Genomic DNA, 25843 nt, shown 5'->3' on the forward strand with positions numbered 1-25843 from the left:
GAGGGGTAGTGAGGAGTAGAGGGAGGAATGGGAACTGGAGTAAGGAGAGAGAAGGATTGAGGGAGTGGGGGGAGGGATGGTAGAGTGGGGGGAGGGATGGTAGGAGAATGATCTAATTCAGCCAGTCTAGGAATACTGACAGAGGACATTTCACATTTCTGAAACTCTTCATTCCTTTTTTCTTTCTTTCTTTCTTTCCTTTCTTTTGTGTGGTAGACAGGCTGTAGAACACAAAGCGCTAAACACTGATCTCATTGTCTGGAGTCTTTCTGTGTAGCAGAAACACGTACTGAGACAGGCAGTGGAGCAGGCTCACGCATATACACACACAAAATTGTTCTTCTATACTTGTGGGGACCAGATAAAGATTCCCATAACTTAATCTTAACCTGAATAACCTTAATTACATGAATTTAGCATATCCCTTTAGCCTGACCTTATAGTCTGACCCTGTACCGTAAATAGCCCTTTTCCTTTTGGGGACCTGCTAAAAAGTTTTTGCCCCCATTTATATTTTATTCATGTGTATTTACAGTGTATACCCATCTGTGTGTGACAGGGATTGGGGCGGGGCCAGGGTAATGTGTGTGTATGTAAGGCAGGGATTGGGGTGGGGCCAGGGTAATATGTGTGTATGTAAGGCAGGGATTGGGGCGGGGCCAGGGTAATGTGTGTGTATGTAAGGCAGGGATTGGGGTGGGGCCAGGGTAATATGTGTGTATGTAAGGCAGGGATTGGGGCATTGAATGTGTGTGTGGCAGGGATTGGGGCATAGCGGGTGGTTGTGTGTGTGTGTGTGTGTGTGGCAGGGATTGGGGCATAGCGGGTGGGTGTGTGTGTGTGTGTGGCAGGGATTGGGGTGGACAAAATACATTTATTAGGTTAGTAGGTGCATAGCTTTCTATAGGACTCTGATATGAAGTCTCATCTGTTATCTCATCAACACATCAAACACCCTGATATAATGGCTGAGCTCTTTCTACTTGTCTGTCTCTCTCCCTGTCTGTCTCTGGACTTGTGATCCTTGTTAATAAGTTCAATCAGATGGACTCCAGCAAACACAGACACACGCTAAGAGGCCTCTGTTGAGGATGAGGATAATCTAATTTGGCTACAAGCAGAGACAGGCCTATCACACTGGAAAATGGAGAGGAGAGAATGGATCAAATTAAAGAGAATGGAAAAGGGATGGAGAGAGGGCGGGATGGAGAGAGGGAGGGATGGAGAGAGTACAGGAAACGGGAGGGAGAGAGTACAGGAAACGGGAGGGAGAGAGTACAGGAAACGGGAGGGAGAGAGTACAGGAAACGGGGTGAAGACAGAGGATTTTAGACATGTAGTAATGTCTCTATTGACACTGTTGGCCACTATGCACCTCATTAATGTCCTGCAGTGAGTACGACCCTTCACCTTGTGATCCCCTCCACCCAAAACCCTGGACACAGTAGAGGACTCACCCTCATCTACGTCCATCACCGATTTTCTACCACGTTCTGCATCTCCCCGTCCTTCAAATCACTGTATTACTGTCAGACCAGGGGTTGTTCTGTCCCCTTTCATGAATACATCGGTTATCATGTCCGACACAGACACACCCCCATTCATGTTCTCACAACATCCTTTCCAGCCCCCAAATCATTCTGGTTAAGCTAGCTAACTTTCCAAACCGCAACAACCCGCCTTCAATGGGAAGTTGAGAAGCACATGAATGGGCAAAAAGCGAGAGAGAGAGAAGCAGAGGGAGGGTGTCTGTGTTTGTGCGTGGCTGGTACGAGCTCTTCTGAATAGAGCGGAGCGTGTGTGAATGTCTCTGTCGGTCGGTTTATTCTTTCATCCCTGATATCCGTCCGTCTTCATCCACCCGTAGAACGGTCCTTGCCGCCTGGTTCCCAGTCACCCACGGAGAGACAGGAGCAGGCAGCCAGGAGAGATGGGAGCAGGCAGCCAGGAGAACATAGCCATCCATGTGTCAGATGGTGTAATAGCTGGTCATTTTAGGGAGGTCTGTCATTAATGAGAACACACTGCTGCTGTTTCCTCCCTGTCCATTTTCACTCCCTCTCTCTAGCCCTCCCTTTCTCCCTCTCTAGCCCTCCCTCCACCTCTCTTTCTCTCTCTAGCCCTCCCTCCACCTCTTTCTCTCTCTAACCCTCCCTCCACCTCTTTCTCTCTCTAGCCCTCCCTCCACCTCTTTCTCTCTCTAGCCCTCCCTCCACCTCTCTTTCTCTCTCTAGCCCTCCCTCCACCTCTTTCTCTCTCTAGCCCTCCCTCCACCTCTCTTTCTCTCTCTAGGGGGGGTGGGGGGGGTCGGAGGTGGATGAATTCTGACACACACTTCGTGACAGAAGTGTCTTAATCATTCAGTAGCAGTGTCTCTGTCCTGTGTTGCTCTCAGCACTTTGCATGTGATGATGCTTTGCAGTTAACACATGATCCCTGTTGAACACGCAAGCCTAATCATAGCACCCTGTGTCTAATATGACATGTAGACATATAATCTTTTTTATATTAACGTAGTAGTTGGAAATCAACAAAATGTTTTGAACTTGTGGAGCTGTTCACAAAAACGTTAAAGACAATGGTAGACTTGAAAGGTCTTCTCATAAAGGTGAAAGGCTTTCCTCAAAAACCTCAATACTCTAGAAGGAAGCTTAGCCTACCTGGTAGAATGATACCATCGATGATTTGCATAAATCGTTACTGCAAATTAACATATCTTTTCAGTCAACTTATCTGGTAAAAATGCAGAGTCCGTTTGTTTAGTGAACTCTGGAATCACATGAGCTCTACAGAAACACATCAGCCCAAAGCTCTTTAGAGGAACACCATGAAGGCCACACATTTCCACTGGTGCTTTACCCTGGTACCAGGGCTACATCGGTGACTTATGCTAAGGTTGGCCCTAGATTTTGGCTGTTTAAACTATACATTTGGTATCAAGGACTTAAGGAGGGGCTCAGGCGGGGAGGCAGGAGTAAACTATCAACGCGAATGGTTTTTCCGGTTACAAAAAATAAAAGATGATACTGTTCTAGTAGTAAAATAAATAATAGCGCTGTGCTAAGTTTGTTTATAATATGAACTTGAGTAATAAAACGACTTTCTTCCTCAGACTCCTCCTACACTCGTGACACTGCCACTTTAAGCCAGTGTATTCATTATTTAGTTTAAGTATTTTGTCAAAACTGTCTACCTTTAACGGAAGGATTTGGGAGAAGTATGAGGTAATTATGCGTTATAGGTCCTGCAGGCTACGTCTCGGTCTCAGCGCTCCGTTTTTCTGTTGAGTCAATGGCATCGTACCAGTTTCTGTCTTTGCTTCACTGTACTATTGCTATATTTTCTTTATTTCATCCGGGATCTGTTTGTTAGGTCGCATGAAAACCATTACAAGAAGCCTTTAGACTAAGCAAATGATACACATCGCTATTAGAATAGCACAACATGCAGCGTTTTCGCCGCACCTCAACCCGCAAACCCCGCCGTAAGCCCTAAAGTCCGGGACTTTTCACCAAAAAGTCATGACCGACTGGCGCTGGACCGTGTCAATGGAAACAGAAACATTTCTGGACTTTATGGTAAAACACCAGTGTTTGGCACCAGTGAAAACGAGTGCTAACCAACATTCCTATCCAATAAGCAAAATTCAACTAGATAAGGGGACCCTGATTAGCTTTAAGGATTGTTGTTGACTTGAAAAAACAACTAAATGTAGATGTTTATATAAAAACGCTTGCTCTTTGAGAACTGAAACCTGAAAGAACTGAGAATCTAAAACCTTGAAAAACTGAAGCACCGCTTCTGCTGAACCGCTCCATACACATTGGCTATAGGATGAACCACATTCCGCTACTAAGGGTTACAAAATAGCAGTTACTCTCAGTCCAGAAGTCAGGATGAGACACTGCTTTCTGAGAATCATTCTGTGGCAAATCCTCAGTTGTCACATCCCAGGAGTCAGTAGTTGTCCGTGCCTTTGGTGAGCTCAGCTCTTCGGCTGTTAATTGCTAATATTGCTACCAAATTTCTTGAGCTATGCTTGGGGATTTTGAGTTCATTATTGTTTGATTTTGCAGCTTTGGGAGATTTTTTCCCCCTCAATTTTGTTGGATTGGTATTGATGGTCAACATGTTATTTTCTCCCTACCACAGTTCTTCATATCAAACTGTATCTGTGGCCCGGTCTCATCGCAACTCCCAACACATTCGGGAGGGTTGAATATTGTGTTACGCCTTCTTCTTAGTCATCCTTGACAAGCTGTTTTTCCCACAGTGTTCTTCTAATCAGGAAGTAATGCGGGACATCACGTGTGATGTCACTCATACACAACCACCCTGAATTCTCATAGGCTCTCTGTCTTCCTCAGGTGTATCGGGGCCTGGACATCATAACCAATAAGGTGACGGCTGAGGAGTGTGCCCAGTGCAGACATCACATGATCAGTTTTGTGGACCCGCTTGTCAGCAGCTATACCGTGGTGGACTTCAGGAACAAGGCTTTGGCTCTCATATCCTGTGCTGTTGTACTTCCTGTATTCACCTCCTCCAATCACAGAACGGAACAGAGGACAGGTTTGGTGGTGACACCATGCAGTGTAGGACTTCAGGAAAAGGGCTCTGGCTAAATCCGAAATGATACCCTTTGTCCTGCACCCTCACGCACCCCTCTGCCATTTTCAGAAGTGTCTTAAAGCTACAAAATGTAGCTAGTAGGCTAGTTAGTGTGTAATGAGGCAGTCGTTGCATTCGGGATCATTGTAGTGTCCAGTCAAATAGGCCCGAATCATTGTTTTCTTTAATAAAAGTTAAATGATAACGGCTTTATTCCTTTTGTGCACCTGTCCTGCTGAAAGGCCTGAACGTGTGCCGTAAGCTCAGCACGAAAACAAATTATCTGTATTATTTATTTAATTTAAACTTTATTTAACCAGGAAAGAAACATTGACTTTTGAAATCATCTTTTTCGAGAGTGTCCAGGCCAAGATAGGCAAGTCATTATTTTAGCACTACAAACAGCCAACATGAAACAAATATAACAACGCTTAAAAACAACTGAAATCACAATGTAAAATGATGAAAACCGCTAAATAACAACAATGACAGGTCAAGGAGTCAGCCTGAAAATCCTTCGTTAATCCGTTTCCATTCTCCAGGGACATGAGGGAGAGAGAAAGAGAGACTGAGGGAGGTAGGGAGAGAGGGATGAAGATGTTTTCTCTTAATTGAACATCCACTGTCATTCTTTGTCATTCTCTCATTGTTTCCCTCCTCTTCATCTCTCCTTCCTTCCCATTCCTCTCTCTGTCATCGTTTCCCTCCTCTTCATCTCTCCTTCCCATTCCTCTCTGTGTTTCTCATCTTCAGTTCCTGATTTCTTTCCACTCAGGTTCTCCCTCTGTTACACTTCTCATCTCCTTTCCTCCAAACCCCTTGGGGGAGGGGAGCAAGTGCAGAATGACGCAGGAGGGGGTGTGTGTGTGTGTGTGTGTGTGTGTGTGTGTGTGTGTGTGTGTGTGTGTGTGTTTCTGTCTGGTCAGTGAGTGTGTGTTTTAGGAGGAGGAAAGTGATTATATCTGATGGGGCTTATCTTGTCTGAACAGTTATCTAATTATCCCTGGGGAGGGGGAGGGAGGCAGAAAGAGAAGGGGAAGATGGGGTGCAGGTGAAGATAGCAGTGTCTGAGGGAAATAGAGAATGAAGATGTGAGAGAGTTAAGTGAGAGAGTGATTAGGAGTGGCGGAGAGAGGGGAGGGGGAGAGAGAGGGGAGTGGAGGGGGAGAGAGAGGGGAGTGGAGGGGGAGAGAGAGGGGAGTGGAGGGGGAGAGAGAGGAGAGGCGAGGGGGAGGGAGGCAGGCAGGGCAATGAGGTGTGGCACAGATGCTCTTTACCCCTTTTCCTGTTGGTAAGATGGGAAGGGAGGAAGGTTGCGGTGCTTAGCCACATATAAAATATGTCCAAACTGTTTTTGTTATCAGGTAATTAATTTGAAAGGTCTCTCCACACTGAAGCGAACCAATTAAAATACAATAAGATATGGACATGCTAATGACATGCTAATGATGAAATGGTTCACCAGGTTGGAATTATTGGGTTCCCAACTTCTTAACCACAGGGCTATTTCACATCTGAAAAACGTCTCGGGACCAAGGAAGGGTTGGTAGTTTCAAGCCCTTTCCTGCCATTCTACATTTTGTAATATCACTAGGCTGTTTAATTATAAACACAACATAAATACAAACACCACATTTTAAGTTTAGTTCCCATTTTTCTTGAGCTGAAATACACGATCACAAATGTTTTGATTTTGTGTTTATAACACTGTTAGTGAGCAGTTCTAATCTGCCCTCCGGGCCACCTCTTTTCATTCAGAGTTTAGAATTAGCTTTTTTTTCTCGTTTTTTTTCTATGTAGTTCATAATAGTTTAGTGTCTCAATAGTTTGTACTTTTATGTATTTTATAATAGTTTAGTGTCTCAGTAGTTAGTGCTTTTATGTATTTTCTAATAGTTTAGTGTCTCAGTAGTTTGTGCTTTTATGTATTGTATAATAGTTTAGTGTCTCAGTAGTTTGTGCTTTTATGTATTGTATAATAGTTTAGTGTCTCAGTAGTGTATGCACTGGTGCTGTGTATGTAGGGTGTAACATGCAGAGCTCCTTAACTGACTCACATAGATGAGATACACAGCAGAGAGAAGCTGCCCATCATTGTGGGAGGGACTAACTACTACATAGAGTCACTGCTCTGGAGAGTGCTGCTGGACAAAGGGGTGAGGACAGCACTACTCGCCCTTTACTCACACCCTTCTTAACCACTTTTATCTCCTCATCGTCTCACCTCTTCCCTCACATCTCCCCTCTCCTCACTCCCCACTTCTCTGTCTTCTCCCCTCCTCCTATCCCCTGTCTTCCTCTCCTCTCCCCTCCTCTCTCAGCTCACCCCCCCCCCTCCTCAGCCTCTCCTTCCATCCTCTCCTCTCTCTTCTCTCCTCTCTCTTCTCCCCTCCTCTCACCCCTCCTCTCACCCACCCCTTCCCATCGTTCTCTCCTCACCTTGTCCTCAGCACCACCTCTCCCCCTCCCAGTTTGTTCTTTATTATTTTCTGCTGTCACACACACACACACACACACTTTCTCCTATTGTCACACTTTTTTCTCTCTCACTGCTACTCTCTGTCATTCTCTGGCACTCTCTTACTTCCCCCTTCTATTTCACTCTCTTTTCTCATTTCTCTCCGTCCCTCTTTTGCTCTTCCCCTCTCAAACTCAGCAAGACAATGAAGGAGAGGTGAAAAAAGTTGGATCTCCAGACGTGAAGGCAGAGCTTGAGAAACTGGGCGGGTCCGAGCTCTCCAGGCGGCTTAAAGAGGTGGACCCTGTAATGGCTTCCATGTTACACCCTCATGACGTGCGCAAAATCGCCAGGTGTGTCCCCTTCTCCATCCTACCCATCGCCCATCCATCTCTTCCTCATCCTATCCATCGCCCATCCATCTCTTCCTCATCCTACCCATCGCCCATCCATCTCATCCTATTCTCCATCATCCCTCCGTCCCGCCCCTTTATCCCCCTTCATCCCCCCCCCCCCTCTGTTTTCATTTCCTTAATGTGTCAGGGTGTGTGAGTTTGTGTGCGCGTCTTAGGTCACAGTGTTCTTCTACAGGCAGGAAGTGACAGGAGGAAACAGTTGGTGTGTGGGTACGTTCTGTCCTGAAAGCACAGAGGGACCCATGTGTGAACACCTTCTGTGGAGCTGAACGGCAGCACAGGCAGCTGTTGACAGGAAAACCTTCCCGCTGCCTCTGTAAAGGCCTCTGTGCCATGTGTGGTGGTGACATGTGGTGTTTCGTCCTTCTCCCCATGTGCTCTGTCCGTTTTATCTACAGCTGCAATATTAGCCGACAACCCTGCTTTAATACTAGCACTGGTGTTGTATTTCTGTGGTATAAAGCGGCCCATTGAATGTGGGGTATTCTTAACTAGACTAGCGTTAGCTTGCCATCTTAATAAGCTGGCTAGCTTATATATGTATATGTGTATATATACACTCACCTAAAGGATTATTAGGAACACCTGTTTAATTTCTCATTAATGCAATTATCTAATCAACCAATCACATGGCAGTTCCTTCAATGCATTTAGGGGTATGGTCCTGGTCAAGACATTCTCCTGAACTCCAAACTGAATATCTGAGTGGGAAAGAAAGGTGATTTAAGCAATTTTGAGCGTGGCATGGTTGTTGGTGCCAGACGGGCCGGTCTGAGTATTTCACAATCTGCTCAGTTACTGGGATTTTCACGCACAACCATTTCTAGGGTTTACAAAGAATGGTGTGAAAAGGAAAAAACATCCAGTATGCGGCAGTCCTGTGGGTGAAAATGCCTCGTTGATGCTAGAGGTCAGAGGAGAATGGGCCGACTGATTCAAGCTGATAGAAGAGCAAATTTGACTGAAATAACCACTTGTTACAACCGAAGTATGCAGCAAAGCATTTGTGAAGCCACAACACGCACAACCTTGAGGCGGATGGGCTACAACAGCAGAAGACCCCACCGGGTACCACTCATCTCCACTACAAATAGGAAAAAGAGGCTACAATTTGCACGAGCTCACCAAAATTGGATAGTTGAAGACTGGAAGAATGTTGCCTGGTCTAATGAGTCTCGATTTCTGTTGAGACCTTCAGATGGGAGAGTCAGAATTTGGCGTAAACAGAATGAGAACATGGATCCATCATGCCTTGTTACCACTGTGCAGGCTGGTGGTGGTGGTGTAATGGTGTGGGGGATGTTTTATTGGCACACTTTAGGCCCCTTAGTGCCAATTGGGCATCGTTTAAATGCCACAGCCTACCTGAGCATTGTTTCTGACCATGTCCATCCCTTTATGACCACCATATACCCATCCTCTGATGGCTACTTCCAGCAGGATAATGCACCATGTCACAAAGCTCGAATCATTTCAAATGACAATGAATTCACTGTACTGAAAAGGCCCCCACAGTCACCAGATCTCAACCCAATAGAGCATCTTTGGGATGTGGTGGAACGGGAGCTTCGTGCCCTGGATGTGCATCCCACAAATCTCCATCAACTGCAAGATGCTATCCTATCAATATGGGCCAACATTTCTAAAGAATGCTTTCAGCACCTTGTTGAATCAATGCCACGTAGAATGAAGGCAGTTCTGAAGGCGAAAGGGGGTCAAACACAGTATTAGTATGGTGTTCCAACTAATCCTTTAGGTGTGTGTGTGTGTGTGTGTGTGTGTGTGTATATGTATATATATATATATATATATATATATATATATATATATATATATATATATGTATGTATATATATATATATATATATATATATATATATATATATATATATATATATATATATATAAAATATTGTTTGTGTGTATCTATATATATATATATGTGTATATTTATGTATGTATGTATGTGTCATCTTATCTGATGACATATCAGCTGTCTTGACTGCATCAAACTAAGACACACCCTCCCCATATATATTTATTCTGACTGTCCTGTTTTTCATTGTCAGGAGCCTCCAGGTGCATGCAGAGACAGGCATACCTCACAGCCGTCTGTTGGAGGAGCAGAGAGGCCAGGAGGGGGGCAGTGGGCTGGGGGGGCCACTTAGGTACCCGGATCCATGCATCTTCTGGCTCCACGCCGACATGAACGGTAAGGAAACCATGATCACGCACATACGCTGACTGGCTGGCTGGTTGGCTGACTGGTTGATTAACTGGCTGGCTGGCTGGTTGACTGGCTGGCTGACTGGTTGGGTGACTGACTGAGATGCATACAGTACCCTCCAGAATCATTGGACCTCCAAGGTGAAAAGGAGAAAAAAAAAATGTCATTGTTGTTGATCAGTTTGATCTTATAATCAAATATGAGATTAAAGAGTATATGTATCAGTAAATAAATATTTTGATCAAAATCATATTATCAGACTATTATCAATGATACGAAATCGTATGAGCCCAATCTAATAGAAGAATCTTTCCATTTATATATTTTTTTCATCAGAATCTTTAGGAAATTACGTGCATCTATGACTTTTTGTTTCACTGGGGTATAAATATGAGGTGACAACATCATCTGTCAACATGGGGAGGGTCAGATAACATAAAAAGTAAATGAGACAAATGGTAAAACATTTCTACGGATTGCATTTGGGGAAATGTAGTTCTATCTTGGGATCAAAAGTTTCCAAAACTACTATTTGAAAAATGTATCCCTCCCACTCACATTCCATCCTCCCTAATGTCTCTCCACATCTTCCCTAATGTCTCACCACATCCTCCCTAATGTCTCACCACATCTTCCCTAATGTCTCACCACATCCTCCCTAATGTCTCACCACATCCTCCCTAATGTCTCTCCACATCCTCCCTAATGTCTCACCACATCCTCCCTAATGTCTCACCACATCCTCCCTAATGTCTCACCACATCCTCTCCACATCCTCCCTAATGTCTCTCCACATCCTCCCTAATGTCTCTCCACATCCTCCCTAATGTCTCACCACATCTTCCCTAATGTCTCACCACATCTTCCCTAATGTCTCACCACATCCTCCCTAATGTCTCACCACATCCTCCCTAATGTCTCACCACATCCTCCCTAATGTCTCACCACATCCTCCCTAATGTCTCACCACATCTTCCCTAATGTCTCACCACATCCTCCCTAATGTCTCACCACATCCTCCCTAATGTCTCACCACATCCTCCCTAATGTCTCACCACATCCTCCCTAATGTCTCACCACATCCTCCCTAATGTCTCACCACATCCTCCCTAATGTCTCACCACATCCTCCCTAATGTCTCTCCATCTTCTCTGTCTCTCCATCCTCTCTATCCTCAGCCCTAGATGAGCGGTTGGACAGCCGCGTGGCTCAGATGCTGTCCACAGGATTGATAAACGAGCTCAGAGAGTTCCATCGGAGATTCAACCAGCGCAAAATTGAGGACAAGAAGTGTGTGTCTGTGTGATTTGGTGTTGGGTGTGTCTGTGATTGTGTGTGTTTTGGGTGTGTCTGTGATTGTGTGTTGGGTGTGTGTGTGTGTGTTGGGTGTGTTGGGTATGTCTGTGTGTGTGTGTTGGGTATGTCTGTGTGTGTGTGTTGGGTATGTCTGTGTGTGTGTGTGTTTGTGTGTGTTGGCTGTGTCTGTGTGTGTGTGTTGGCTGTGTCTGTGATTGTGTGTTGGGTGTATGTGTGTGTTGGGTGTATGTGTGTGTTGGGTGTGTGTGTGTGTGTTGGGTGTGTTGGGTATGTCTGTGTGTGTGTGTGTGTGTGTGTGTTGGGTATGTCTGTGTGTGTGTGTTGGCTGTGTCTGTGTGTGTATATGTTGGGGGTGTCTGTGATTGTGTGTGTGTTTGTGTTCTGGTTGCACCTCTGTGTCTAGGTTGCATAGTTGGGATAGTTTTCAGCGTTCCATGGGGCAGTTCCACACGGGTCCAGGGATCATTCAGCCTTAAATACACATTACGTAAATATGATGTCATCGCTAATGTCGGCAAACACTGAGAAGGAAACAACTCAACAACCTCCCGCAAAACAGACTGAATTCCAGCAACCTCCCGCAAAATAGACTGAAATCCAGTGACTTCCCGCAAAACAGACTGAAATCCAGCGACCTCCCGCAAAACAGACTGAAATCCAGCGACCTCCCGCAAAACAGACTGAAATCCAGCGACCTCCCGCAAAACAGACTGAAATCCAGCGACCTCCCGCAGAACAGACTGAAATCCAGCGACCTCCCGCAGAACAGAGCCAGTTAACACAACGCTGCATTCCAGGTCCACGTGGTGGTACCAGTGACAAGAGGTCCTCCCCCGACGGAGGTCCAAGACAGTATTGTGACAGCACGTTGCCCGGGCAACAGATGTGGAACTGGCAGTGAGACGCAGTGAGACGCAGTGTAGCGATGATCGTGTCTGTGGAGAACGCCTGACGGAGATCAGATCAGGACAGATAATGCTGAGTGGGTCTTTTCAGTCAGCCAGTATTGATTGTCCATCAGCCGCAGTGTGTGTGTTGGGTGGGTGTGTGTGTTTGTGTGTGGGTGTGTGGTGTGGGTGTGTTGTGTGTGTGTTTGTGTGTTGTGTTGGGTGGGTGTGTGTGTTTGTGTGTTGTGTTGGGTGGGTGTGTGTGTTTGTGTGTTGGGTGGGTGTGTGTGTTGGGTGGGTGTGTGTGTGTGTTGGGTGTGGTTCTAGGGATTTGATGCACTAGTGGCTTTCGGCCCAGTCTGCTGTTGCCACTGACAGACATGTGGTTCCAGTCACCCCGTCACAATGCAGTCAGCCCTCCTTTATGTAGCACCGTTTTGTGAAACCTACTTCAAATGCATTAACAGTGAAAACGGAGATAGATATTGTAAATAAAGTATGCAAGTTATATGAATGCAAATCTAAAATCAAATGGTACGAATATGATTCACATATGGATTCAGAATTTAAAAAGCAAGACTCAAAAGGTGCCCTAGTACCTCCTCACCCTTTTCTCTCTTTTCTTTTCTCTCAAAATTCCTAATCTCTGTCTGCTTATTTTTATGCATATCCCTCTCCCCCTCTTTGACACCTGCCCCCCTCTTCCTCCCTCTTTCTCTTCCCCACCCCCTCTTTCTCCTCCCCACCCCCTCTCTCTCCTCCCCTCCCCCTCTCTCTCCTCCTCCCTCTTTCTCCTCCCCATCCCCTCTCTCTCCTCCTCCCTCTTTCTCTTCCCCACCCCCTCTCTCGGTCACCAAGCTGCAAGGTCAGACCTTGCCCACTCACCCCCACCTCCCTCTTCTACCCTGACTGACTCCCTCTTAACCCTCCTTTCTTTTTTTTCACTCCCTCTATCTCTATGTATCACTGGCTCTTCCTCTTTCTTTCTCTCACTCTATCTACCTTTCTCTTCATTCCTCTTTACCTCTCCTCTCCTTTTCTCTCTCCTTGTCAGGTATCTTCTCAGTCCTGTTGTCTCTCTGTCTCTCACCTCCTCTGAATATGTGTGGTGTCATGCTCCTCCAGGCTGCATAGAAGACGGGGGGGGGGGGGGGTGTTGGGGGATGGATAGAAACGGAGAGATGAATAAAGCACCATTAGGAGGGAGAGATGTCCCTAAAGCAGGTTTCAACCCGGCCTGACCCCTCTGAGGAGCGATGCAGGGATGAGGGCGGATAAAGGGAGGGGATAGATGAGGAGGAGAGCATTATAAAGCTGTTACCTCAGGAGGGTCTACTCCGTCCCCGACCAGGCCAGACATTTAGATGGTAATGATAACATTGTAATCACATTTTCCCCCCTCTCCATCTCCCTCTCTCCCCATCTCTCCCCCTCTCTCTCTTTCTCCCCCACCTCTTTATCCATCTCATAGCCAGGACTACCAACACGGTATATTCCAGTCGATAGGTTTCAAGGAGTTCCATGAGTACCTCACCTGCCCGGACCAGACCACTCTGGAGGAGAAAGAAACCCTCCTGAAGAAAGGTGTGTGAGTGTGTGATCATGTTTGTACAATACATGTGAGGACCAGATGCCCCCACCCCCCCCAGTAAAAGCTGACAGTTCAGTCCCCAGAAGGTTGGGTTAGGGTTCAGTCCCCAGAAGGTTGGGTTACTGTTCAGTCCCCAGAAGGTTGGGTTACTGTTCAGTCCCCAGAAGGTTGGGTTAGGGTTCAGTCCCCAGAAGGTTGGGTTAGGGTTCAGTCCCCAGAAGGTTGGGTTACTGTTCAGTCCCCAGAAGGTTGGGTTACTGTTCAGTCCCCAGAAGGTTGGGTTAGGGTTCAGTCCCCAGAAGGTTGGGTTACTGTTCAGTCCCCAGAAGGTTGGGTTACAGTTCAGTCCCCAGAAGGTTGGGTTACTGTTCAGTCCCCAGAAGGTTGGGTTACAGTTCAGTCCCCAGAAGGTTGGGTTACTGTTCAGTCCCCAGAAGGTTGGGTTAGGGTTCAGTCCCCAGAATGTTGTTCTGCAGGAACCCACTAGGAAAAATGTCAAAAACCTTTTTTACTCTAAACAAAACTTCGTTTTGGGATTAGCTTTAGGTTGAGCAGTTTTGGGTTAGGTTTAGGCATTTGGTTCAGGTTAAGGGAGAATAGGGTGTGATTTATTTGATAGACAGCTTCTTCTTTCTCAGGTGTGGAGAATCTGAAAATTGCTACAAGGCAGTACGCCAGGAAGCAGAATAAATGGGTCCGCAATCGTTTCCTAAAGAGTAAGTCCAGCCCCCCCCCCCCCCCACACACACACACACACACACACACACACACACACACACACCAATAAATACTTACATCTTGTACACAATCGTCATTAAACGCTCATTCCTTGTACACACACACACAACCCACGGTAGCCGCCTGTCACTGTTGTTAGATGACCGTCCATAAGATGTCTTAAACCAGGTGTGTGTAACAGAAGTGTGTGTGGGTGTGTGCATGCGTGTGTGTGTGTGTAATGGAAGTATGTGTGTGTGTGTGTAATGGGTGTGCGTGCGTGCGTGTGTGCGTGCGCGCGTGTGTGTGTGGGGGGGTGTGTATGTAATGGAAGTGTGTGTGTGTATGTGTGTGTGAGGGGACACCCACAAGCCTGCCATTAACCATATGGCTCATATCCATGACCAATCCATTACCCTCCGGACCTCATCTACCAGTGCTTGCCGCCCCCAGGAGGGTCTGTGGGGGGGGTCCAGACAGCCTGAAGGACACTTGGCTGGGTACTAACCCCTTACCCTTGATCCATGCTCCCCTGCCTCTCCCCTCCCCCCTCCTGCCTGCCCTGCCCCCCTCTGCCTGTCCCACTACTAAACATGTTAATCCAAGAGTGGTGCTCCTCCCCCAGGTGGGTAGTCTGTCATTGTTCCCAGCCGGGTGGGACAGTCTGGGAGAGTCTGGGAGAGTCTGGGAGAGTCTGGGACAGTCTGGGACAGTCTGGGAGAGTCTGGGAGAGTCTGTGGCAGGTGGCCGTGTGGCCCGGCAGAGGTCATTCGGGGTCAGTTTCTTGCCGATCCTCCATAACCTCCTCTAATGTGGTCACTAGGTACGGTCGACCTGTTGGCCAGAGTAATGTTGAGTGGATGAGTTTTCTGCCAATACGGGAACATAAGGCGTAACGGTCTCATCCATAGGAAACCAAATCAGTCAAGATGCGCAGATGTTTACACTTACAGACGTGTGTAAGCAGGCATACGAGTTAGAAAATAGCACATACCACTAGTTTTACCTGCATCCACAACCAGCTTCAGCTTTCATCAGAGACTTTCCAAAAAGCATCAGAGGCCAGAACGAGCCTGCTCCCTCTTTGGGGCCATAGCAGATTGGCGTCTCTCGCAAAGGAGTTAAGAGACAAAACTTTCTATTGAAGAATATCATTTCCATGGAGCATGAATGGAACAGGACCGTAAGCCGATCTCTGGGGATCGCCATTATCAAGAGAAACATTAGTAGAAAGACCTCACCTGTTGGTCAGGCAGTCGTCTAACTGGTATGTCACCAACGCCTGTCTTTGGATCAGCAGTGGGCGCTAACAGGTGAGGTCTCGTAGTGGAGACAACTGTGTCCAGAGCCTTTGTAAAGTCCCGCCCCCCCCCCCACACCGTTAGAACGGCCCAGCCTGGATGACTGCCAAATGTGGTTTCCCGCCCAATACACGTTCTCTGTTCCCTCAAGTTTGTGCAACAACAATAGAACAAGGTCATTAAAAGTGAACAAATAAACAAAATGAAACATACCGGTAATGTTCCAGTTGGATGCAACCATAATAGTTTTCATACGTTTCAGGTGTGAGCGGGAAGTTGGTTTAAACGAGGACAGTATTTTCAGTGTTTATCCTTTTATACACTAACAGACAAACACAGACACGCACACACACGCACACACGCACACACACGCTACAACAGAAACAGCGGGAAACAGAACACCCAGGTGTAGGCTAAAGAGCAGTCTGTCTTTTGTCTGATAACGAGAGACAGGTGAGACAGGTGAGACTGGTAGAGACAGGTAGAGACAGGTGAGACAGGTGAGACAGGTGAGGGTCGGAGGTCGAGGTGGAAAGAGATGTACACAAATAGAACATGAGGATGGTCAGTGAGGAAAGAACAACCCTTCTTACTAAATATGATTCAATGAGAGATATTTAGTTCCTGAAAATGTGGATTTTGATAGGGGAAAATAGACAGTAAATCTTACTGCTATGTCCCGTCATTATGAAAGAGCCCTGGGCATCTCTGGTCTGTTGATCATTTGTTTTCTTTGCAGAGTACATCTTGTGGTAAAATATTCATGTTTTTTTCCCCCTTTTTTCTACTGTTGCTGCCTTAACATGTCCTCTTAGACAATAGTGTTAACTTCTGTTCATGCTCCTGTTGAATGGAATTCAGAGAGGGAGAAAGGGGGAGAACCCAGGAGAGATGAGAAGGTGAGGAGACCCGGTGATAAGGTAATATCAACCAGCTGGGGCAACAGGTGTGGGGCACAATTCCACCCCCACCCGTACCCCCCACCCTTGCCCCTGTCTAAGCACACCCCCGGGGAGGATACAGGTGGAGGTACATGGTTCTCTCTGGACCTCTTAGTCTGATGGGGTGAAGAGAGGAGGAGAGAGAGAGAGAGAGAGAGAGAGAGAGAGCAAGCAAGAGAGAGGGAGGGGGAGAAAAGGAGAGAGAGAGAAGGAGAAAGGGGGAGAGGGAAAGCGAGAGAGAGAGAGAGAGAGGGTGAGAGAGAGGGTGGGAAAAGGAGAGAGGAGGCGAGAGGGGGAGAGAGGGTGGGAGACAGACTGCAAGGAGTATAAAGGATGATCAATTTAAAAGAAAAAGATAAAGGTAAAGAGAGGAGAACATGAGGTTGAAAAAAGGAAAGAAAAAATAATGAAAAAGGAAAGCGCGAGGGACGAGGAGGACTGAATAATGAACACCTGTGGGTGTTCTGAGCCCAGACAGCTGGCCTCTACAGTGAACGGCGTGTTGTATTTACCTCAGACACATGCCTGCACACCGGGGTCTGCTGACGGCGCTGGGCAAACAGACTCCAGGACATTTGTCTCAACAGGTGTGCTACTGTTTCTCCCACAGGCACGCGTGTGCACGGACGTACTCACACACACGCACGCATATACACACGCAAAAATTTACACACACTTAGGTTTTACTATCAAGGTGAGGACCAGCAATTTAGTAAGAAAAAAAACTAACATAACCCAAACCTTAATAACCTAATCTTTATCCCTAAATGTAACCCAACCCTAACCTTAATAACCTAATCTTCATCCCTAAATGTAACCCAACCCTAACCTTAATAACCTAACCTTTATCCCTAAAGTAAACCTAACCCTAACCTTAATTTAACCTTTATCCCTAAAGTAAACCTAACCCTAACCTTAATTTAACCTTTATCCCTAAAGTGAACCTAACCTTAACCTTAATAACCTAACCTTTATCCCTAAAGTGAACCTAACCCTAACCTTAATTTAACCTTTATCCCTAAAGTGAACCTAACCCTAACCTTAATAACCTAACCATTATCCCTAAAGTGAACCTAACCTTAATTAGTGCCCTGAACTTAATCCCCAGCATAAAACCCTGAGCCATTTTATAAAAGTGAGGATGGGCAAAAGGTCCTCGGTTATAATGATTTACCATAGGTTATTATACTAGGACATCTGGTCCTTGCAAGTATAGTAGTATACGCGCGCGCACACACACACACACACACACACACACACACCACGATTCACAGCAGCTGTGCTATGTTAGATGTGGTCTTTGATCCAGCCCTACTCCAGTTGGTGTGGAAGTGATACCTTTTCCAGCCAGACGGGTAATGGGGGGGGGGGGGGTGTGGATGAGACGGCCACAGGGCCGAGGACCCCTCCCGCTTTCCCCCCTCCCTCCCTCTCGCTTTCCCCCCTTCCTCTCTCTGTTCGTATCATCCCTTTTTCACAGCATTTAGGATTAGTATAATTTCAGGCAGTGAAACTGTCATCTGGCAAACACTCGACAGACTGAGAAAGACAGACACCCACAGACTGAGAAAGACAGACACCCACAGACTGAGAAAGACAGACACCCACAGACAGGGGGAGAGAGAGAGTAACAGACAGGGAGAGAGACAGACAGAGACTGGGAGGAAATCTACCAGACTCAATGTAGTCTCTTAGGTCTTTAACGACTGGGCTTCATTGGCACAGGACACATTTGTTTACATGGCCAGATTAACTGGAACGTATATTATTAAAAACTAAGAAATAATTAAAGTGAAAACTGAAATAAAATTATCAATTTTAAGGAGACATTACACAAAACTTTGAAAAAGGTTGAAGGCATTTTGAATGTAATGACAGGCTATGTACAGTGTTTTAAAAGTGTGTTACAAGTGAGAATGACAAGGGATAATAAAGTCATGGAAAGGGTTGTGTTCTCACTGCTCTGTGTTCTCTGTTCTTCCTCCCTCCTTTCTATCTCTTCCTCTTCTCCCACCTGTTGTGTTTATCTTTTGTTGGAGCTGCACAAAGCAACATAAAACAATGTCTACACTCACTCACATACACACACACACCGCCGCTAACAGGAAACCTAAGTTTGTCATTAATAGTGTGAAACACACACACACACAGCCCGTCAGTTACATGCAGTGTGAAACACACACACAGCCCGTCAGTTACATGCACTGTGAAACACACACACAGCCTGTCAGTTACATGCAGTGTGAAACACACACACAGCCTGTCAGTAACCCATGTTGTTTAAGATGTTGTTAGTGACTGGTGCGGTTATGGGAGTGGTGGTGTAGGATGTCAGCTCAGAAAAGAGGAATTGTCTGCGAACGCTAAATGTCAGTTCGTCATTTGTTTTGTCCATAACAGATATTCCTTTGGCATCACAAGATTGAGCAGGTTTTTATAGTAGCACAATTTGTTTATAGTAGGACAGTAACAAGTCAATTGGTGCATATAACTTCAACAGTGGAAGGTTACATTTTATTTGTAACTTCAACAGTGGAAGGTTACATTTTATTTGTAACTTCAACAGTGGAAGGTTACATTTTGTTTGTAACTTGTACAGTGCAAGGTTACATTTTGTTTGTAACTTCAACAGTGGAAGGTTACATTTTGTTTGTAACTTCAACAGTGGAAGGTTACATTTTGTTTGTAACTTGTACAGTGCAAGGTTACATTTTGTTTGTAACTTCAACAGTGGAAGGTTACATTTTGTTTATAACTTCAACAGTGGAAGGTTACATTTTGTTTGTAACTTGTACAGTGCAAGGTTACATTTTGTTTATAACTTCAACAGTGCAAGGTTACATTTTGTTTGTAACTTCAACAGTGGAAAGGTTACATTTTGTTTGTAACTTGTACAGTGCAAGGTTACATTTTGTTTGTAACTTGTACAGTGCAAGGTTACATTTTGTTTGTAACTTCAACAGTGGAAGGTTACATTTTGTTTATAACTTCAACAGTGGAAGGTTACATTTTGTTTGTAACTTCAACAGTGCAAGGTTACCTTTTGTTTGTAACTTCAACAGTGGACAGTTACAACCAAGACTTCGTCCAGTTAGTCATCCAGTTATCTGTCTTCTGTGTTCTCCTTTCTCTAGATCTCTCCTTTTCTCCTATCTGTCTTCAGTGTTCTCTTCCCTTTATATCTCTACTGTTGTTAAATGTCTCTTGATCTCTACTGTCCTCCTGTCTATCTCTACATCTCCATTGTTCCCCTTTACATCTATATCCCCACTGTTCTGAATCTCTCTACATATCTGCTGTTCTCCTCTATCTGTGGATCTCTCTTGCTATGTCCCTCTGTAGCCCTCCACTGGTCTCCTGTCTGTGTGTTCAGTTCATCCCATTGTGTTGTCAGATACTAAATCAATACTGGGCTGTGGCTCTCAGACTGCTGACTGTAGCAGAATAGATCTGAGAGGGAGGGGGAGACGGACAGAGAACCAAGGAAGAAAAAGGTAGAGGGGGAGAGGAAATGCGCGTGAGGGAGGGACAGAAAGAGAGGGATTGGAGACATGAGCAGTGAATAAGAAAGGAGATTGGTAAAGGGAGAGGGGGGGAGAGAGAGAGACAGAGGGACAGATGATTATCGAGCCAGCATGAGTCAGCAGGTTGACACAGCCCATCACTGCCCAGACTGCAAATGGATTCACGTAGAGCCACACTGGCGTCCAGTTGCACTCACTCACCACCACAGCACTTCACCAGGCTGCGACTGCATCCACCCAGAGCCACAATGGCCTCCTGTGAGAGTGGCAGTTGCCTGCTGAATATATGCATTAAAGATGGACACTGAGCTCGTGTTTTTGAGCTGGAATGAAACACAATTTGCTTCCCCCTTTTCCCATAAGTGTGCATTCTCTCACTTTCCATCAATGATTTAGAAGGACCCCCTCTCCCGTCATCCTCTCCCGTCATCCTCTCCTGTCATCCTCTCCCGTCATCTTCTCCTGTCATCCTCTCCCGTCATCCTCTCCCGTCATGCTCATCATATCACAGTCCCTCTCTCTCTGTGTGCGTGCGTGTGTGCGTGCGTGCGTGTGTGTGTGTGTGTGTACGTACGTGTGTGTGTGTGTGTGTGTGTGTGTGTGTGTGTGTGTGTACGTGTGTGTGTGTGTGTGTGTGTGTGTACGTGTGTGTGTGTGTGTGTGTGTACGTACGTGTGTGTGTGTGTGTGTGTGTACGTACGTGTGTGTGTGTGTGTGTGTGAGAGAGAGATTCCTGGTTGACTGGGGTTAGAATCCAGGTCTAATAGTAAAACCTTAAATTTAGTCCCCACTAGTACAGAAGGCTACTACTGTAGGATACTATTATATATACTGAAATTAGTGAATAATAATATTAAATGGACTAAAACAATCTGTGTGAGTTAGATTTCTTTTATTCCAGGTCCGCAGCATTTCAGGATTTTATTCCTGTGTCCGCAGTACCGACTCTTAATCTTTTAAAATCCATGTCCCCAAATACTGCTAATTATCTGAGGTTAATTAGTGTCTCTGCCTCGTTAGGACCAGGTGAAGGTGTTCCTCCGGTATATGGTTTGGATGTGACCGATGTGTCAAAGTGGGAGGAGACTGTTCTAAGCCCCGCCCTGGAGATACTGGAGCGCCTCACCAAGGTGGGAGTGGTCTTTCTACTGCTCATTATCAACTCACTGTAGATCTCCTGTAGATCTCCTGTAGATCTCCTTGGACACTGCTCCTTTAAGGACACTGTCACCGCTCCTCACTGCTTTAAAAGGAGCTGCCATCTGATTAATGCACCGACTGAATCTTCCCAACCTTATGTGTCTGTAAGTGTCTTGCTGTGCGTCTGTGTATTGTCTCATCATGGAATTGTGTGTTTTTGGCACAGGTCATTATGGGAAAATATGGTTCTCCATTGAATTAACCTGGCTAGATAACATGACAACCTAACAGGAAGGATAACATGACAACCTAACAGGTTGGATAACATGACAACTTAACAGGTTGGATAACATGACAACCTAACAGGTTGGATAACATGGCAACCTAACAGGTTGGATAACATGACAACTTAACAGGTTGGATAACATGACAACCTAACAGGTTGGATAACATGACAACCTAACAGGTTGGATAACATGGCAACCTAACAGGTTGGATAACATAACGACTTACCTGGTTAAATAATGTACCAACTTACCTGTGTATATGCTGTCTTTCATTAACGTTATTTTTTTGTTGCTTTTTATAACCTTGCATTCTACAGCAGTTTATAAATCCCTTGTTAAATCAGGTTATGTTTTGTCAGAGGAGAGAAGCATGTACATGTTTACAAAGAATAGGCTACTCATTCCTTTATTTATAAAATGCCCAGCCACATTTATTTCTATATCATTACATACTTTATTTATAAAATGCACAGCCACATTTATTTCTATATCATTACATACTTTATTTATAAAATGCGCAGCCACATTTATTTCTATATCATCACATATTTAATTTAGGAACCATGTACTTCTAGTTAAGAAGGACTATCTCATTTCATACAAGTTTTTTCATCCACTTTCCTTCTCGTTGCAGCCTTCCTTTGATAACCTTTGACCTTTTATGAAGGGATCGAGAGAAGAAAAGTGAGGCTGCAGTTTTGAAAAAAGCTTGATGAGATTCTTGTGTATGAAATTCCTTTTGTCTAGTCAGTCCCCATTTCAATCCCGTCGCACAGGCCTTGGTTACATTACGAGAGAACGAGTAAAACGCTAGATAGACTTAGTCTTAGTTTGCATAATCATTTCCATAGTGTTTGAATTTACACCGGCCTGTTTGAGATGAACCACACAGGATAGTCAGTTGCCATTTTCCCCAAAATTAGCTGTCAATTGCAGGAAAACGTAGCGATATCTGTGCACGCTGTGTTCTATCGAAACTGGCCCTATCGAAAATGTGGCACGCACTACCTCGGAAAGTGGCGTCTCGAGCTATCAATATCTGCCAGATCACACAATGAGTCTTCTTTGATATTTCTCTGAAACATTTAGTGTAGTTTTCCTCTTAACATTTTCCTCTTAACTCCTCTGCCAGGGGGAACAGCCTGGCATTGAGCCAATGAGAGTGGAGGGGGAGGGGCAGCGTAACAAGCGGAGTTGCCACACCTGTGAGCTGTGTGACAAGGTGATCATCGGAGACCTGGAGTGGACAGGTGGGCAAATGTTTCAGCAATGTCCTTACAACCTTGTGAGCTGGTAAGACTGACTTATGCTACATGCTCAAGGACAAACTTGACACCATGTGCTTCCTGGAGTAAATCCTGGCCAGGTTTTAGAATTCCCTCTGCTTGTATGATTGTCAGCAGATTAACTCACTGTCTCCCTCCCTTTCTTTCTCTGTTGTCCATCACCAGCCCATCTCAAGTCTAAAAAACACCGCTATCACGTGAAGAAGAGGAAGTTTGAACCAGGACCAGCCAGCAACCAGCATCAGGAGCCAGCTCCCGGACCCACTGTAGAGGACCTTAGCCTGGGAACCCCCACTACTCTAGCCCCAGGCTTAGCTTTGGCCTGTGGAAAACCAAAGTCTCCAGACACCGGCTCAACAGAGACACCCTGATTGGCCCGTAGGAGAAGAGGCTGTGTGTCATTCCTGGACATGGATGAAAACATCACGTTGCCCTCCTTTAGAAATGAAGCTATTTTCTACTTTTATCAGTTAAGTTACATACAAAGGAAAATCTGGTAACTGTTTGTTTGTTGGGCAATCAGTCGTTACTGTTATTACTTGACAACACGTGGCTCCAGCTGAAAACTTAAGCAACATTTCAAGGACAAGAAAATGAAGTCCAGTTTCAACAACAAGGTTACTGACTTTTGGTACCTTTTAATCTTCATCCTGGTCAGTTGTTCATGTTGTAACACATTCAACTGTCATCTGTGTGCTTCTATGGAGACACGCAGAGCTGTGTTTCTACAACCTTATTTGTAATTATTGTAATTAAAGAGACATTAGTAAAGCCTGAATTGTCTTTCAGTTACAACACAGACATGATCTAACAGTTGTTGTGAGTGATTTAAACCTCCAGTGATATACCAGGTCACACTAACATGTTGAAACTACAGTTTTTTTGTTCACCTAGCTTTCTCTCTAACCCTCAACACTCTCTCTCCATTTTTCTCTAATTTCTCCATCTATTGCCTTGTTTCCACTCATGCCAAACACTGGGGTTTTACCCTAAAGTCCAAAAACCAAGGTGTGTCCTGCAGTAAACCTTCTTACACAAGGCCTTGAGGTTTGCCAGGAACATTGTGTTGCTTTCTCCCGCCCTCACCTGTCCCCTGTCTGTCTGTCAATTTGTCTTTCTCTATCGTTCAGTCTGTCAATCTGTCTTTCTCTGTCTGTCTGTCTTTCCCTGTCTGTCTCTCTGTCTGTCTGTCTTCCACTGTTTGTCTGTCAGTCTGTCTTTCCGTCTGTGTGTCCGTCAGTCTGTCTTTCCCTGTCTGTCTGTCTCTCTGTCTGTCTTCCACTGACCGTCTGTCTGTCTGTCAGTCTGTCTTTCCCTGTCTGTCAGTCTGTCTGTCTTTCCCTGTCTGTCTGTCTGTCTGTCTTCCACTGTCCATCTGTCTCCCTGTCTGTCTGTCAGTCTGTCTTTCCCTGTGTCTGTGTCCCTGTCTGTCTGTCAGTCTGTCTTTCCCTGTCCGTCTGTCTGTCAGTCTGTTCTTCCTCTCATTCTCCAAGTCTGACCATTTCCTTATTTCCTTTGGTCTTTATTCCTCCTCTACCTCTCTGATTTCCCTCTCCCTCACATGACCCCCCCCCCCCAGTTCCCTCTCTCCCCATTTCTCTACCCCCCCCCCCCCCCACCACACTCTCCCCAATTTCTCCACCACTCCCTCACCTTCCCCTTTCCCCCCAGTCTTTCTTCTCCCCCATCTCCTCTCTGTAAAGTGTGTTGCCTATTCAGGGAGCAGATGGACCCATGTTTAGTCCAAAAGGATTAGTGGAGATTAGGATTATCTACCACAGATACCACATACAGCTAGTTACCTGGATAGGCCGATCAAGAGCTAGTCCACTAGTCGGTCTGGAATCAAACCCACAACCCTGGAGTTTCTGATCTGCCTGAGCATCTGTTTTTTTTAAACTGAATCAACATTTTTTTGTTTAAAAGTGCATTAATCTGGCTAGCTAACATTTACAGTCTTATGAGAAAGTACATCCCCTCTGGAAAGTTGTTTTATTTTGATGTATTTGGACAGAGTAATCTTCACTCCAACACAGCTATGATCAAGGTAACCTAAGTCAACAAATGACACTGAAAGATCACGCTTCACAATCATTAATTCATGAAAAAACAACCAAGTCATGATAGTGCAGGAGAAATAAGTACCCCCCTATCTTCCGTGGCTGGTTTTGCCCCCCCCCCGGACTGAGATGACTACATGTAGATCATTATTTTAAACTTATCAGTCTCTTGTATCAACTAGTAGGGATTTTAGCCCACTTTTCTTTCCAGTAGCGCTTCAACTGTCATGTCCCAGGGTTTTCTTGCATGCACGGCCTGCTTCATATCCCACAAACAGCTTTTCGATTGGAGTGAGATCTGGGCTTCATCTCTTCCATTTCCTCTAGTCACCCATAAACCTCCATTTATTTTTTTTGCCATTCTGTAGTAGCTATGCTGAAATATCCATGTCCAAATATGTGCATAAAAGACACATTTCCAGGGGCAGTACGACAAAACGACAGCACATCGTTGAATTGCTATTGACAGGTTTTGCGTAGTGATCACGATATATTTTACATGTTTTAAAAAGGTTTCACCTGCGAATAGTTTCAATGTGATTATAATTGAGTACTATTCATTGATGCTGTCACATTGGTTTGGTATGACGGTAGGGAGATTTAAATTTAACATTGAGCTTCAATCAAAGCCTGTTATAGTGAGAACATAAGGGTGTATGTCTCTCTGTCACTCTGTTTTACTGCCTGTCTCTCTGTCACTCTGTTTTACTGCCTGTCTCTGTGACTCTGTTTTACTGCCTGTCTCTCTGTCACTCTGTTTTACTGCCTGTCTCTCTGTGACTCTGTTTTACTGCCTGTCTTTCTGTCAATCTCTTACTGCCTGTCTCTCTGTCAATCTCTTACTGCCTGTCTCTCTGTCAATCTCTGTCACTTCCTGCCCATCTATGCCTGCCGTTTTTGATTTCCTCCCGGGTCATGGCTCTTCTCGCGTAGAGCTGACTAGCCAGGCATGACCTGTGTCTCTGTGTTTAATAATTTCACAGCCTTTTGTTTGCCTGGTTTTGATGGCATTATCACAGCAACGGCCAGAGACTTCTCAGGAATCATCACACCTTTGTTTATTCTAGTGTGTCAGCACAT

The 25843-nt window shown here is 45.4% G+C and overlaps 1 protein-coding gene across 1 annotated transcript in view; it reads left to right on the forward strand.

Annotated features, from left to right (window-relative positions):
* The window catches only part of trit1 (tRNA isopentenyltransferase 1), a 29031-nt gene extending 5260 nt beyond the window's left edge, over positions 1–23771 (forward strand). The window contains exons 2-11 of the mRNA XM_029122725.2: positions 4368–4508; positions 6669–6767; positions 7268–7422; positions 9555–9697; positions 10891–11002; positions 13388–13500; positions 14146–14223; positions 21011–21120; positions 22550–22667; positions 22869–23771. Of these exons, the coding sequence (XP_028978558.2) occupies positions 4368–4508; positions 6669–6767; positions 7268–7422; positions 9555–9697; positions 10891–11002; positions 13388–13500; positions 14146–14223; positions 21011–21120; positions 22550–22667; positions 22869–23074 (1275 nt within the window). The 3' untranslated portion in view covers positions 23075–23771. The remainder of the gene's footprint in view (positions 1–4367; positions 4509–6668; positions 6768–7267; positions 7423–9554; positions 9698–10890; positions 11003–13387; positions 13501–14145; positions 14224–21010; positions 21121–22549; positions 22668–22868) is intronic.
* The last annotated feature ends 2072 nt before the right edge of the window (positions 23772–25843 follow it).

The sequence above is a fragment of the Esox lucius genome, chromosome 10 (assembly GCF_011004845.1).
Source record: "Esox lucius isolate fEsoLuc1 chromosome 10, fEsoLuc1.pri, whole genome shotgun sequence".
Lineage (NCBI taxonomy): Eukaryota > Metazoa > Chordata > Actinopteri > Esociformes > Esocidae > Esox > Esox lucius.